The sequence below is a fragment of the Tetrao urogallus genome (assembly GCF_951394365.1).
Source record: "Tetrao urogallus genome assembly, chromosome: Z".
NCBI classification, from domain to species: domain Eukaryota; kingdom Metazoa; phylum Chordata; class Aves; order Galliformes; family Phasianidae; genus Tetrao; species Tetrao urogallus.
In genome coordinates, this window is record NC_136816.1 from 63,791,393 (window position 1) to 63,807,783 (window position 16,391).

A 16,391-nucleotide genomic window follows, 5' to 3' on the forward strand; every position below is an offset into this window, starting at 1 on the left:
TCAGAAGTTTAATTAAAATGAGGAACAAGGTGATTGCAGGCAGAGAGTAAAAAAAAGCCTATTCTACTTCTACTCCATCCCCCAAAACTGATCACAGTTCACATGAATTTAGCAACATTTTTGGCTAAGCAATATTGTCAGCACCTGTGAGTAAAGCAATCATGCCTACAGTTAGTCCGGTGGCCTCTGTCCTACATGCAGCATCTTGGGGAGAGCAATTAAAATAGACTGAAATAGGTAGTGTTGTGCACCTTGGTGAAGTGCTTTGAAAAGCTAGTGCAGCACTACTCCTGCACCTGAAGCTACTCCAAAGCAATTAGCCAAATCTGCCTGTTTGAAATGGTTTCTCACAGAATATCACAACAAGAATAAGTCTTGGTTCTTAGAGTCATCTAAAAAGTGACCAAAACATCGGCATTAAGGAGACAAATTCCTTTCCATAGTGAAACTACAGCTCACGGCTAAATTATAGCAATCTCACATGCATGAGAACAGAACTGCTTGGGAAACCAAGGCCTATCTGCCCAAACAAGGTCCTCTCATAAGTATATAATATACTGAGCAGAGGATGAATATGATGCAGAACACTCAACAGCAGTTTAAATACTACTGCAAGTCACATACACCATACTGCTGCCTTCAGACAAAGCACCTACTTAAAATTGAAATACAGATAAAACCCTAGGGCAGAAATCTGTATTTAGGCTATGGCATTATCTCAATGACCAGTGAAATCTCACAGAACGTCTCCCATGTGGTATAAGTTGCAAGAGTTGCCATGACTCCTGCAGAAGACCCAGCTATATTCAGAATGCTCAGGACATTCCCAGCACTTTTTCTAGCTATTCCTTAATCATGCCTTGAGGACTGAAAAACTAGAATTGAAGCTACAACGTATCTGCCTGTGGCGGAAAAAATAACATCTCTACTACTTTAGAAATCCACTGGTTTTTAAAACTTAGACACACATCAAAAAGTATTCTCTGTCAAAACCCTGCAGCAGACACATACAGCTACCATCCCTTTGACAACATTTGCCTAGCAATTTGTCAAATAAACACGCAGTGAAGTTTGATTTCATATAAATTCCCCTTTCATTACAGAAAAGTGTGTGCTCCTGCAGAAAAATAAAACTATTAGCATGTCTTACCCAGGCCAATAATGGCTTTTGTCTGTACTTCTTCATCTGAATGCTTTGTAAAATACATCAGCAGTTCAAGTACTTTATCCTTAATGTTAACCTAAGCAAATTAAAACAAAAAAATAACAGCTATTTGGAGATGAAACAGATGTTTTTAATCTCTCACAAAACCCATAAAAAAAACCCAAAAAATAAAGGAGATACACAATATTAATGCACAGTCTTTACGTGGACTCACAAACCAAAAAATATTACTGTATGCATTATGAAAAAACGTAGCTTTGAGCAGCAAGGAATGCTGTGCTTTTAAATAAAAGTAAAGCATTCAATATACATGAGATTTGGAGAGTAAATATGAGTTACTTTTACCTTACTGTTGCCCTTAAAATCTTCATGGTCAAAATCAAAATGCCGACACAGTGCTCCAACAGTGAAAAGTGATCTAAGGAGTGCTGGTTTATTGGCAGTAAGTATTGTACTGTTGGGGTCTTCTTGGTGTTGACTTTTTAATTTTGAAAGTGCACCTACAGTAAAAGTTTTAATTACAGTGTTTAAACATGGTGCATCCCTAAGGCTTGTAATCAAAACTGAAAAAATAATGTTATAATTTTACTTACCATAGTATCTATTAAAACAGGCCCACACAAACTTGTAATTCTGGGTGACCTTGTTCACAACAGACCCAAGGCAGCTCACACAATGTTGAACAACCTAGGAGCAAGAAATAACAAATTAATCATGTAATTAGAATTTAAACTTGAAATTTTTATGGAATTATATATAATGAAAACAAATGCTCCAAAAGTCAGTCTCCTAGACTGCTTTGAAAACCTGCCCAAACTCATAATCACTTAAAGTATGTATGTCAAACTAAAAGTAATGCCTCCTAATTTATTTTCATGGAAACTACAACAGACACAAAGATAGAGCAAATTCTCAGCTACAAAATTATTTTTCAATGTAGTCACCACCATCAAATAATTTGTGTGGATGAGCTGATTAAGACATTCTTCATTTCATGGCTTGACAACTTTTCATGGCCATCTAGAATGTGGCTTATCTTTCATGTTATTGTCATCACTGCAGAAAAGCAACATCCACCCCCTCATAGTGCTCACTCTCACTGTTCAGTTTTCACAAACATTCAGCAAGCGTGGATGAATGGCAGTGATCACCATTTATTCTGCATAGAGGAATTCAACGGCTCATCTTCACTTTATACATACATCCATGTCAGGTGTGATTTTGTCAGGCTGCCCCACTGCTGGCATCTGTCACATGGCAACAAAATCTAACGGAATACTGGAGGAAGGTTTCAGCCTCTACTGCCATTCCACCAACACCCGCCTCTGACATTGTGAGCCAACATAATAAAATAGAAGGCATTACTTTCGGAGCAGGCGTTGTATATCAGCAATACTATCAGCAATCAAAATCAAAAATCAGCAATCTCCATCAAACCAATAAATCCTTTTTTGTCTGACGTAAAAGCAACTTTATGATGAAGACAGACTTTCTTTAAATGAAAACCGTGGAACTGAATCAAAAACTGAATATCAGCAATTTAAAGCTTACTGTCATGCCATATTTGATGATGAGTTTCATGAGGTCCTCCTCAATAGTGGCTAGGAAAGTCTCACTTGGGTGCTCCATTAGCGGCACTACAAGCTCTAAGATTTTTGCAACATTGCAGATCACCATGAAATCATTCTGAGTCTGAAACAACAGCATTCACAGAGTTAATTAACAACATTTCTGATTGTTAATTATAAACTAAGTTTTATTTATATACACTGACAGCCAAAAATTCCAACATATGTATAATATGACTGAGGCATTTAGTAAACATTTAGAAGGCTATTTAAATAGTTTCAATCTGCTATCTGCTTATTATTTTGAAAGCTAGTTCTGTTTTTATGGAACCTCTGGAAAAAAATCTGTAGTACCATAACTTTATCTTTCATTTGGGCTGTATGGAGGCTTAAAAATTTTTCAGTTTTTTTATCATAGCATTATATTTAACTAATTGACTTCTCTTTTTTTTTAAGAGCTCTATAACAAGATCACAGAACATTTCCTGATACATACACCAGGGATCACAACATTGGGTAACAAATGAAGTCACACTATGTCCTCAAATGTAAAAATTACAATTAAAATGATTAATAGCTTGAATAATCATCAGGATTGTAACTGAGAGATCTGTGGAAAACACTGCATATATTTAATATATGTCCTGACAAAAATTGACTTTTTTGACAAATCAGGCGTACTAATCATGATAATTGCCATACACTATATCAAGCTATTTAATATATTCTACAATTAATCTCAACTTCTAAAAGTAAAAAACTGATGAAATCCATGAAGGAGATGTTACAGCAAATAATCTCTTATTAATCCTCTGTTTAATCAGAAGCAGCTTTGAAAGTTTGTAATGTGCCTACAGAATACTCCAGAGCTAAAAATGCTAAGATACACCTATAAGCTCATCTGATAACAAACTTGCCCTTTCACAAGCAGCTAACGTAAATGTAATTGCAGTGCTGCCAGCCACTCAGCCATTCTCTTCTTTTAACCATAGCAACATTATCGGCCCTGCTTCTTCTGGCAAATCCATGCTTTGTCAAAACCTTCACTGTGCAAATCAAAATGCCAGAGAGCTCCACAGTTTTTCAGTGCAGGTGGACAATTTTACTGGTCTGAGTGGTTTAGCATTATATCTCTCTAACATTGTTCTAAACTAAATTGTCTCATAAAGAAACACAAAAAAACAAGGCTGGATAGGTGGATGGTAGAGAACTGAGAGGTTAAGTGTTGAAAAGAACAGAGAAGGACAGTCCCTTTCTGTTATATTAGATACAGGTTAAGTCATCGTGCCACACAGAACCATACCTTTAGTTGCAATATTAATATGTTAAATTTTAACTAAAGACTCTGACTGTGAGACAACAATTTTAAGAAATTATTATATAATAGGTGAATAGCTGGGTTTCAATCCTTAAAGAGGCAGAATAAGTTTCTGTTTCATTTGACTGTAAAACTTATTAGCTACACAGACGATCAAAAGAACCTAACATCTTCAGCTCATGAAATAGAAATGCTATTTAATTTCTCTTTTCCTATCTTCAATTCCAACAAGTATTTAAAACAGCCTCTAAATTCTTTGCTTATTATCTGGGGGGAAAAAAAACAAGGCTGATATTCAAAGTTTCTCTACTTACACTACATTTAGTGGCCAGATACGGCTGCATGGTCATGGCATGTTTGACCATTAACTGGGGCCTGATTTTGCTGAATAAGAACAGAGTGGTTATACAAGCAACCAAGCGACCAGAATTCACTCCTTTGTTGTCAGAATCTGCAAAAATGAGAAAACATACGATAATAGAGAAAACATTCTATATTAGATGTATTTATTGATCTATTAGAAACATATGACCTAAACATCGTAGGAGTATATTTTTCAAGACATATCGTTCCATCTTTCAATGCTGAATATCCTTATACATTCTTCTTAGCTAAGAGCATTGGAAATGAGAACATAATTTGCTAATACTTGCATATAATCACAAAGTAAATGAAATAATAAGAACAGACATGATTCCTATTACAACTGTAGAACATATTAAGGCAAATAATATATTTTTTTTGCTTTTAGTGATCTAAAAATTTTAACAAATATTTTTCAAGTAGTACTGTTATTCTAGTTATATAGAGAAAATTAGGGAAGCTTTATCATTATACAGTGCTCAAAAAGTACCTAAGGAGTTTACATGCAATAATTCACTACTGCTCACTTTTTAGTAGCAATTCTGTAAAAGTAACTTTTCATTAAAGTATTTTTAACTATCACTGTTGCAGTTTTATATAAAATTCAAAGCAGTTTAGATACTGGATTCTAAATAGACTTACCTGATAAAGACTCTTCATATTTAAGGATGTGCTCAACCAAATTGTCAACAAGTTGAGTACAAGCCTTCTTCACAGGTTTATATGAGGCATCCTCTTCTGACTTCAACAGCTATAGCAAATGAAGCAGAAAATGATTTAACAGTGATTCATGTATGTATGCATACTGGATTTATCATAGAATCATACAATGGCTTGGACTGAAAGGGACCTCAAGGACCATCAAGCTCCAGCCTCTCTGCCACAGGCAGGACACCCAAGCTTCTGATCTAATACTAGATCAGGCTGCCCAGAGACCCATAATTACTGCAAGTAATCAAGGATTTTGCATTATTAAATAATTTCTTTATCTATTCCATAAAAGTTATGTGACGAAGAAAATCTTAAATGAATTAGGAAACCAATTCAAAACACAAGAAAAGTTAAAAAAACAAAAAAACAACAAAAAAACAACACCCTACATCTAAAGGACATAAGAGAGTAATTCTGATGATGCTTGGACTGGAACAAAAGCTAACATTAAGCTTCATGAAACTGTGAGGAAAACAATTATCCACTTATATTGGAAACAGTAACTAATAGAAGGTTAAAAATGTTCGGGAAAGAAAAAAAAGGGAAAGAGAAAAGGAACATTTTTGACATAAAGCAAAAACATGAAAATAAGATGAAACAGTTTGAGCTTTCTTTTGTATGACTGAGGGTATTGAAATTATGCCCCTGAAATCCTTTACTATTTAACAAGGATTGATCCTTTACAATAGCCTTTTCTCCATCCAAGCTTTCAGCCAGTTGATTTGGCAAACTATTTTCATGGCACTCCAGACTAAAGTAAAGTATTTTGAGACCTTTAGTTCCTCTAATCATGCTTTTATACCTTGAAAATTAACCATACCTTGAAAATTAAAGCATACACAAAATAGATGAGAAAGATACCACAGCTAGCAGATCTAAACAAAGCATGCTTATTTCTCATAAAAATGAGTAAAATATACTGTAGAAGTAAGCAATACTCTAAATACTCACTGCTAACATTCAATACGTTAGATATCAAAATACACTTATATACAATTGAAAAAAAATAAACCAACATTACATCAGATATTCATTTCAGAATTAAGTTCCTTGCTGTGGACTTCACATTATGTTATTCATTACTGAAGATAACATGAATTTAAAGAACAAAACAAAACAAAAATCCTAAAATTTCCCAAAATGAAAATCAGTACATAGAACATTTCTAAAACAAATCATACAGAAATACAGAAACTAGCATCAAAAAAACCCCTGCAGCAATAAAGCCAAAAAGCAAAACAAAGAAAGGTTGAGTTTAAAGAACATCAACTGAATTTACTTTAAAGGATTTCTCCTATAGTCTCCTTCCAATGTCTTAGTACCAAAAGAAATGTTAATATTCTTATAACAATAGTCTCATACCTTAAAATTGTAATACTCACATTTTGAAGAAGCTGCTCAAACCAATCATACCCTGTATCCCTACAAGCTGCCACCTAAAAGCAGTAGTGAAAATAAACCAATTAAAAGAGGAACCCGAAGAACTTCAATAACAGCGTACATATATTTTACTACGCTATGTAAACTGTATGTGATGAGGTTTTGGTAGCAAGGTGGCCATAGGGGAAACTACCAAAAGCAGAGCCTGGAAGCTCTGCTGACAGATCACAGGCAGCTTCAACTGCTCCAAATGGGATCTGCCACAGACAGGAACTGAAGCAATAATATTGGTTGCAGCAGCGACTGAGGGAAAAAATGTAAAAAAATTTTCTGAGTGAGAAAATGTAGATAGAAGCAGCCCTTCAGGAGCTAAGGTCAGTATAGAATTAGGGCAGGAGATGCTCCAAGCGTGGAGCTGAATTTCTCTGCAGCCCTGGAGAGGCCCAAGGTGGAGCAGCCTGTCCCCTGCAGCCCATGGGCACCACACACAGCAGATTTGCACATGCAGCCAAGGAGGAGACCATGGTGCAGCAGTAGATGAGGCCTGAAGGAGGCTGCAGCCCATGGAGAGCCCCCACCGGAGCAGTCTTAGGATAGGAGCTGCAGCCCATTGGGAGCAGCCCTTGGTGGGGCAGGTAGACTGGGAGTGCTGCCATCTGTGGGGAAAAGTACTGGAGCACCAAGCTCCTGAAGGGTGAACCCCATAATAGAGAACTGTGTTGGGACAGCGCTCATAGAGCTGCCACCTTGCAGAAGTCCACAAGGATCAGTTCAGGGAGGATGGCATTCCATGGGATCTCACACAGAAGAGGGGCACAGTGACTATGGAGAATTGGTAGAGAAGAAGAACTATGGGCTGCCATTCCCTGTTCCCTTGTTTCCTTCAAGGGGAGGATGCAGTTGAGAGTGGAGGGGGGGGAAGGTGTTTTCAGTATGCTTTTAATCCTCACTGCTCTGGTCTGCTAGGAACAAGCAATAAATTGCTCTGATCTCCCTATGCTGAGTTTTCACCCACGCTGAACCATCTCGCTGTCCTTATCATGACACTTGAGCTCTCTTACATTGTATTTTTCTCCTCCTCTTCCTTTGAGGTGGGGGAATCTGAGAATAGCTGTGGTGGATTTCAACTGTCTGTCAGGGTGAAACTACCACATATGCACTGAGTGCAATGCTTTTGTATCTTCAGAGATTAGAAGTAATTTTATGCATTTGAAAATAGTTCTTATAATTTAAGCAGTTTCAGAATATATTACTGGCCATTGCAAATTTTGGTTTTGTAGAACATCTTGTACAAATCAAAGCTTGACATATCAAAAATGAAGTTGTATACATATACATTTTTTTATAAACAAACCAATCCTTAATCCTCATCATGCATTAACATCATCATGCAGGTGCTCTGAAGTATAATTATCAGGAGAACTCAGTTAAGATGAAGTAAAAACCACCTGACAAGCCAATTTCATACTTCTTTGTTTCTAAAAGACTACAGATAATGCTTCTAATATACAAAAAACGTAATCAAGCTTTGCATACAATTTAATTCAAATTTATACAGCATACCACGTCAGTGATGTTCAGTATTTTCCTAGTCATTGCTTCTTTATCATGGTGTGGAGTTGGAGTAAACCACAGCTTCTGGAATGTCTCATTTACTAATTTCTGAAAGGAAAAAAAAAAACAAGTCTATCTTGGTACGCAACTATTCTATCCTATTAGGTTTGCCCATGACACATGTGATTTCATAAGAAATTACTCAAAATAAATAAGACAACTGTAGAGTCTGAGGCAGACTCTTACCTCCTGGGAGTTACAATGGCTTCTAAACAAGGAAAACCAACCGATTGCTGAGAATTAATGCTACATTCTGTACATACGATTACAAATTTTCTTCATTCATTTGCATTTTTGGGGAAAAGAACTGAACACAAGATTATGATTCCTACAGCAGAATTAGCACAGTGAAAGATTACTTTGGAGTTTTCAGAACAGCTGGGTAAGGTGGAGTAGAGAGACAACCCAAGTCAAATTTAGGAAGCAGGTTCTCTTCCAGTGTTTTTGATAGTAGAAAAGGTGGATTAGAATGGAAGTGAGATAAAATTATTCTTGCATTGCTTATACAGTTGTAAAATCTCTCCTGATCCACAGAGACATAAAAATATGTTGCACAGACACAGCCACACTTTTCTGAGGTTGTTGAAAAGCAGCAGACAGAATAAGGTCATCCTTCTTTTGTTGCAGAATCTTGGATTCAGCCTCCAGTACCTTGGATCCTACATCTTGATTAACAGTCTCTTCTGAATGCCACTCGACATTAATGAGTCTCAAGTGGTAAAAATACTTGCCATGACTGTAAAATTGAAGTTTTCTAATCCTACTATATTTTTATGCAAAACTACTACAGGTGTATTCTTAATTACCCAGTTATTTTGAAAATTTTGTTGCCAAGTTAAACAAAAACATCAGTGTCAAGTTTGTGATTTATCATTTAATCTTAGTTTTCTGCCCATCAGCATATACAATGCAGGAAGAGTAGAATGTGATCATATAAATCACATTTCAGGTTAAATAACAGATTTATTAAATGTTTAGAATAAATGCAAGATAAGCACATGCAAATACCTCAAAACGATTTATAAGCAGAACTTCCACATCTGGCATATTCTGATGTGAAGTAATTAATTTTGTCCTGAGCTTATTTTCTTTGCAGAAAGGATTTTTATATGTCAATTTCACTTGTTAGTAGCTCCCAAAAACCAGTTACAAGTACTAGGTACAATATTTAGAAACAAAGCAATCTTTAGAAAACAATGTTCATTTTGAGGATTATGCATTTATTCTACCTTAATGCCTTCTTCATCATTGACTCTCCGAATCATTTTCACACACATCTCTGTAATTTTGGGAAATGTTGGTTGTTCAATGCAGATATCCCTAAGTATCTTTATGACTCTTTTTCTGACACTGATACCAGTATCCTGTGAGGAGAAAAGCATTACTCTTGAAAACAAACCAGACAAATGAATTAATTTATGAGATAAATTAACAAATATTTGAACATTAAATAATTTGGAAAATGTATTTAGGAAAAGCAGCTAAAATATTTTAGAGTGTACTTATGTGAAAGGTCAGCATAAACTTCTACCACATTATTTGCAACAATTCTGAAGGGCTGGCTGACCGCTCAGTATGCTGAAATGCTTCCTCCACTTACACACTCTGCTTTAAGAGCTCACAATGTTGCAAACACATAATTTCATTTCCATGGCTTGCAAGATAGATAGATAGATGCAGTGATGCTTTAACTATATTACTGGAAGACACAAGATGTTCTCATGCTTATAAGCATAAAGTCCCTCACAAACATTTCATGCCATATCTACAGGAAATGAGTTGTACTTGACTAAAAACTTGCCTGACATGGATACTAAAAGCTAATGTTATCTCACAGTTAAGTTAACATTCTATTTTATTTGAACATCTAGACAAAAGAAAGCAGTTTGTATAAAAACTAAAATGACACCTTTCAAAAAACACAGTACAGAAAAATAAAGCAGTTTTTCTTCCCTTTTTTTTAAAAAAATTAATTACAAATGTCAACTTCAGATTACTGTGCTGTAGATCTTTTTTCACTGTCCCCCAAATGGCTTGCAGTGATCCACATCTCAGACTTCAGAGATATGGAATAATTCCTCATTACCTAGCTTGTTCCTCATCAGTGGAATCAAAAGGAACATAGATCCTGGTTCTGCTGCAGTACAGCTTTCTGCACATATTACATTTTCTGATGTAAAAACGCCTCACCAGAAACAAGAATGCATTTCACAAGGTTGGAAGTACCAGGATGATGCTACCCATTTAAAACAATAAAATATAATTTACTTTTTTGGGATCAAAATTCTAAATTATAAACATACAAACTCTGCTGAAAACAAGTTTCCCAATGTCATTTAATCACGAATATCAAAAGTCACCATACCAATATTCTTTCAATCAGCATGTCATAATACTGCTCAGCAAGCTGAGGACGACAGAGCACAAATCGGCCAAGCAGCTCCACAGCTGCTTCCCGTACACTAGTGGAGTTATCCATTAACCGTCCATGAACACCCCGCTGCATATCAGGCTAAGAACAACAGATAAAAGAAATACAAAATAAGAAATACGGATTTCTTTTAGGCGTGACAGATTTTATGCATATGCATAATGGATATTTTATTTTTACCCTGGCTAAAATACTGGGATCTACAGCAACAACCTCAGACAAACACTTCATGGCTTTTGTTCGAACAGCAATCGCATTTTCACCAAGTACACGCAGAATCTAACAAGAGAACAAAAATAGTTTAAGTTGCCTTAGGAAGCTAGTAAACAATGCTTAACATAGGCAAAAATGTAGAAGAGTAACATGCAAACTATTTACTTAAAACAAGAATATCTGTCTACCAAAAATTGAATATATCTTCTCACAGGTGCATGTAAATGATGTTCCAAGGCATGAATTTTCGCCAGTGTCTGCTAAAACTAGTCCTAATAGGACAAGGGCAATATGTTTATTCTACATCCCTTTACTTTAAACTCTACTTTTGCCATTAATAAGCAGCTTTCACCATTTTCTTTAAAAACAGGAAAACTAGATTTAGACAATGTAACTACAGTTGTCTCCATATGCAAATCAACATAAAATAGTGCAACCTAAGCCATTATTGAAGTTCAAGTATGTCACCATTACAACATGTTATTCCTCTTCTCTCAGAAAAAGGAAATAAATCACCCTGGTCAGACAACTTCCAAAGTAATTATAACATGCCCATGTGCAAATTAATGACCAAATTGGCTTATATTTTCAAATCATATTATGATACATTTCATGAGTGTGCATTACCAAATGAAAGTGCATCTGACAGAAACTTTTACATTTCCACTGTGTATATTTAATATAATGATTTTGTTGTATTCATACACAAAATAACATATGCTCAGTATGACATATAACAAGCATGAAAGAAAAAGAAGCGCTTATGTCATCATTACAGAATTGAAAGCATGTGATCAAGCTACGATAACTACCTGTATTCAACAATGAACAGGTATTACTCCACACTACTCTAAAATTGGTCGGCATCAGCAAGAAGCTATGTTTCAATGTACTAAGACTTCTGGCACAGTTTACCTGTGTTAAATAAATATCGAAGCTCTGGGCAAACGGCCTCATAGAGGCCAAGTAGCGAACAATCAAACATGCATCCTCATAGTCCACAGTATCAGAATAAATCCTGCAACAAATTAAATGTGATAATTAGGATATGCTTATTAAAAAATAATTTAAAACATCAAATGCATAAGATTTATGCACATAAAGGTTAATGAAGAAATCAGCAGTACTGAAACATACTTTAATGTACTGAACTGAGATGGAGCAGTTTTAATGATACTGCGAAGAAACTTCTTGCGACTTTCTGCTCTGTGCATGATTTGTCCTGTGGTCTCAACATCTTTTGCATGATGAGTTCCTTCAGATGAATCCTCATCCTTCTGAGATTTAATTGCCTTCTCTGTCTCCATAGTCGTATCCCGAAACCACTGAGCTATATAAAACTTCCGAGAAAACTGGATAGATAGAGAACACATAGAAATAAAAACAGATGGAGAAGAAGGAAATTAAAGATTCATAATAAGACTGAGTGAGTCTGATGCATCAACTATGTTTTGGAAAACACAATCAACAACAGACGTCAGGGTAACAATTGAATTGAAGCACTAATAAGCATGACTAATATGCATACCTCTGGACAGGTATACCCTTCTTGGACAGGTGCACCCTTCTTTGGGTAAGAAACTGGCTACAGGGCTGTGCCCAATGGGTAGTGGTTAATGGAGTTAAGTCCAGCTGGTGACTCATTTCAAGTGGTGTCCCCTAGGGCTCGGTACTGGGGCCCATCTTGTTTAATATCTTTATTGATGACCTAGATGAGGGGATTGAGTGTATCCTCAGTAAGTTTGCTGATGACACCAAGTTCAGAGGTAGTGTTGATCTGCATGAGGGTAGGGAGGCCCTGCAGAGGGATCTAGATCTGGATCTCTGTGCTGAGGTGAATGGGATAAGGTTCAACAAGGCCAAGTGCCGGGTCCTGCACTTTGGCCACAACAACCCATGCAGCGTTATAGGCTTGGGGATGAGTGGTTGGATGATTGTGAAGAAGAGAAGGACCTGGGGGTGCTGGTTGATGCTTGGCTGAACATGAGCTGACAGTGTGCCCAGGTGGCCAAGAGGGCCAACGGCATCCTGGCCTGCATAGAAATAGTGTGGCCAGCAGGAGCAGGGAGGTGATCATCCCCCTCTACTCAGCACTGGTGAGGCCGCACCTTGAGTATTGTGTTCAGTTTTGGGCTCCTCACTACAAGAAAGACATTGAGGCCCTGGAGTGTGTCCAGAGAAGAGCAACGAAACTGGTGAGGGGTCTGGAGCACAAGTCTTACGAGGAGCAGCTGAGGGAGCTGGGATTGTTCAGTCTGGAGAAGAGGAGGCTCAGGGGAGACCTCATTGCACTCTACAACTTCCTGAAGGGAGGTTGTGGTGCAAAAGGGTCTGGCCTCTTCTCCCAGGCAATGAGCAGGACATGGGGAAATGGCCACAAGTTGTACCAGAGGAAGTTTAGGTTGGACATAAGGAAGAACTTTTTCTCTCAGAGAGTGGTCAGGCACTGGAATGGCTGCCCAGAGAGGTGGTGGAGTTGCCGTCCCTGGCAGCGTTCAAAAGGCATGGATGAGGAGCTGCAAGATATGGTTTAGTTTGTGGTAGCATGGTAATGGGAGGACGGTTGGACTAGGTGATCTTGCAGGTCGTTTCCAACCTTGTGATTCTGATTCTATGATTCTATGATTCTGACTATGACTATGAATTCTATGATTATGACTATGATTATGACTGAAAGTCATAAGTCATTCAATAGATATTTAATTGAAATTATTTTTATATATACTCAACATCAGAAAACTGAAATTTACCACTAATGATGCATCAGTTTCAGTGTTCTCATCCAGATAATCCAATAAAGCCTTTTGTAGTTGTTGAATATCATCTTCTCCTCCTGAGGCCTGTCAGAAGAAAAAGTCAGCTATGAAACAGAGTATCAACTCAGAGGGAATAATTATCTGACAATTTAAACATTCATCAATAAAATACAGTGAGGTTCATTGTTTTGATAATTGCCAAACATTAACAGCTTTTTAAGGAATTACCTGTAAACTGCATCCAAACTAACTCAAACTTAGTGAAGTCAAAGTAAAAGGGATTGAAAGCAGCATAGGACTGTTCTTAAAACAGATTGATTGATCCAATTAAATCTCATTTTGTAATCACATGTTAAGACTCCATCTCAGTGAGAAAAAAAAAAAACAAAACAACTGAAATAATACAGAGTAGATTGACACGAGTTTTAACCTTTAAACATCATCACCAACAATAAAATACAGAAACAGAACAGTGACATCACAGGTGAACAAGGCATTAAGGGCAAAAAGTCAAATAAAAAGAAACATGAAAACACAGATAATAATAAAAAATCAATACCAAATGCCTGCAACAAGTCATACTCAAAATTGATAATAAAACTCTAAATAGAATAATTTTACACTTCTTTAGCTAGAAAACATTTTTTCTTCTTCAGCGATAAATCTCACAACTAAAAGCATCTTAAATTCAGCATGAAAAGCAGAGATTGAGAATTTTGTCATAACTGCAACACACAATATAGCATGCAAACATCAGCAAGTGGGAAAAGGCACAGTTACAAGTTCACAAGATCAACGCATAAGGAAATAAGCTAATGAAAAGCATCAACAAGTGTCATCAAACATGTCAAACTGATACATTTCAAAGAAAAGTATCTATTATTTAAAAACATCAAAAGAGAATAGATTTTCCCAAAGATCTAATTATATGACTGATGAGTCCAAACCACAGTGAACAGTCATAAGCATTCATCAATCATTGTGGAATATCTTGAAAGACTGAGGGAGAGCTGGGTCTCTCTAGCTTGGAGAAGAAGGGACTGAAGGGTGACCTCATTGATGTTTATAAATATGTAATGGGGAGTGTCAGGAGGATGGAGCCAGACTCTTCTCAGTGACATCCAATGATAGGACAAGGGGCAGTGGGTGCAAGCTGGAACACAGGAGGTTCCACATCAATATGAGAAAAAACTCCTTCCATAGTAAGGTAAGAGAACACCAGAACAAGTTGCTCAGGGATGTTGCGGGGTCTCCTTCTCTAGAGACACTCAAAACCCAACTGGACACATTCCTGTGTGACCTGATCTAGGTGTTCCTGCTCCAGCAGGGGGATTGGACTACGTGATCTTTCAAGGCCCCTTCCAATCCCTGACATTCTGTGATAGTTTTAATGCCTCTTAAGATAGAATTCAGCTGCTACTGTAGCTCCATTATTTACTCTTTATTGTTACAATACTGTAAATAACAGTCAATATGGAGCTGATACAAGAAAGACACAAGAACTAAAAAAATGTGATTCTTATAAAGCAAACACATTTTGTTCAGATTCCTGAACAATAATGAAAGCTGATTCTCCACATGCCAGTTTTTTTATAAACTTTTTCTTTTCAGTTTTCTCTTTACTACTGTTATGTTAAACAAATCTTCATGGATTTCAAACATTTGAATAGATACACAGCAATCCAGTCCAGTCCACCTGGCATGGGACTTCTCACATACCTGTTTGAGGATTCTAGCTATAGATCCTTGATCCATTTTGCTAGTGACTGCATCTTTCCTCAGTCTTGCAGCTACAGTTCCAAGATAGTCAAGTGATGCAACTCTTAAAGCCATTTCTGTTGATTTATTACTGAACTGGTGAACCTAAGAAAAGCAGATTTAATAATAATTTATGAAGCTGTGATTCTTCTCAGTATCCTGTGTGACCTCATTAAGAATTATACCTAACTTGCATACTCAATTAAGTCAATTATTATCTCACCACAGATACGCAACTCATTTTGTATTAATTTTTCCCTTTATTGTCTCTATCTAAAAATAATAACTGTTAGAATTTTTTAAATGTTATACTTTCATAAAATAAACTAGATATCCAACAGAGCAGATATCCTTTTCAATAGCATCTTAACCACCACAATACATCTTCATTATTTACACAAGTATAGTGAAAGTTACACTGTACTAGGAATGGGACCATAACATGTTTTTCAAAAAAAAACCAGTTAAATCAGTTGCTAGCACAGGTGACAGAAGCAGTCAACAGATGCAGCTAGTTACAGAGCAGTTTTTGGCTTTTCTTTGGGAAACCTCAGGATTATCAACAAAAAGGCTGACAGAAGGTAGCCAGCAGCATTGTGAAGGAATGATGGACAGGATTACTGAACAAAAAGTATGGAGTGATGTGAAAAGAAAGGATCATAAAAATCAACCAAATGAGTAATAAGTGGGGCCACCTCCAACATATGCAGGCTAGCAAGGAAATGCCATACAAGGCAGCACTATAAAAAAATTCCCCAAATACCTTCTAAGAATATAACATGCTGAGGAACTCTTCTTAAGTCTCTGTACACCAATGTAAAGGAATAAAGGAGTTAGAGACATGCACCATTTCAGAGCTATGATCTCACTGGCATCAGAAATACAAGGTAAGATGGCTTCCCTGACTGGAGCAATGGAAGGACATGGGATCTTTAGGATGGACAGGTAGACAAGAGAAGGAAAAGATTTTGCTTTCTTGTCAATGACCAGCTGGATGGAGTGCATGGAGCTCTGATTGCGGATGCACAAGGAACTTATTGACCATACAGGTTAGGATTAAAGGGAAGACAGAGTAATTAACACTACAGTTGGCTTATGCAACAAGCGACGTGAC

At 36.7% G+C, this 16,391-nt stretch overlaps 1 protein-coding gene across 1 annotated transcript in view; it reads right to left on the reverse strand.

The window, feature by feature from the left end:
• NIPBL (NIPBL cohesin loading factor) overlaps positions 1 to 16,391 on the reverse strand; it is a gene marked incomplete at its 5' end in the record, with an annotated part of 109,675 nt that overhangs the window by 10,955 nt on the left and 82,329 nt on the right. The window contains 15 exons of the mRNA XM_079548636.1: positions 1,151 to 1,241; positions 1,511 to 1,665; positions 1,759 to 1,852; positions 2,717 to 2,857; positions 4,366 to 4,502; positions 5,057 to 5,165; positions 6,508 to 6,561; positions 8,069 to 8,167; positions 9,349 to 9,483; positions 10,485 to 10,631; positions 10,731 to 10,829; positions 11,679 to 11,781; positions 11,901 to 12,115; positions 13,514 to 13,603; positions 15,239 to 15,382. Of these exons, the coding sequence (XP_079404762.1) occupies positions 1,151 to 1,241; positions 1,511 to 1,665; positions 1,759 to 1,852; positions 2,717 to 2,857; positions 4,366 to 4,502; positions 5,057 to 5,165; positions 6,508 to 6,561; positions 8,069 to 8,167; positions 9,349 to 9,483; positions 10,485 to 10,631; positions 10,731 to 10,829; positions 11,679 to 11,781; positions 11,901 to 12,115; positions 13,514 to 13,603; positions 15,239 to 15,382 (1,813 nt within the window). The remainder of the gene's footprint in view (positions 1 to 1,150; positions 1,242 to 1,510; positions 1,666 to 1,758; positions 1,853 to 2,716; positions 2,858 to 4,365; positions 4,503 to 5,056; positions 5,166 to 6,507; positions 6,562 to 8,068; positions 8,168 to 9,348; positions 9,484 to 10,484; positions 10,632 to 10,730; positions 10,830 to 11,678; positions 11,782 to 11,900; positions 12,116 to 13,513; positions 13,604 to 15,238; positions 15,383 to 16,391) is intronic.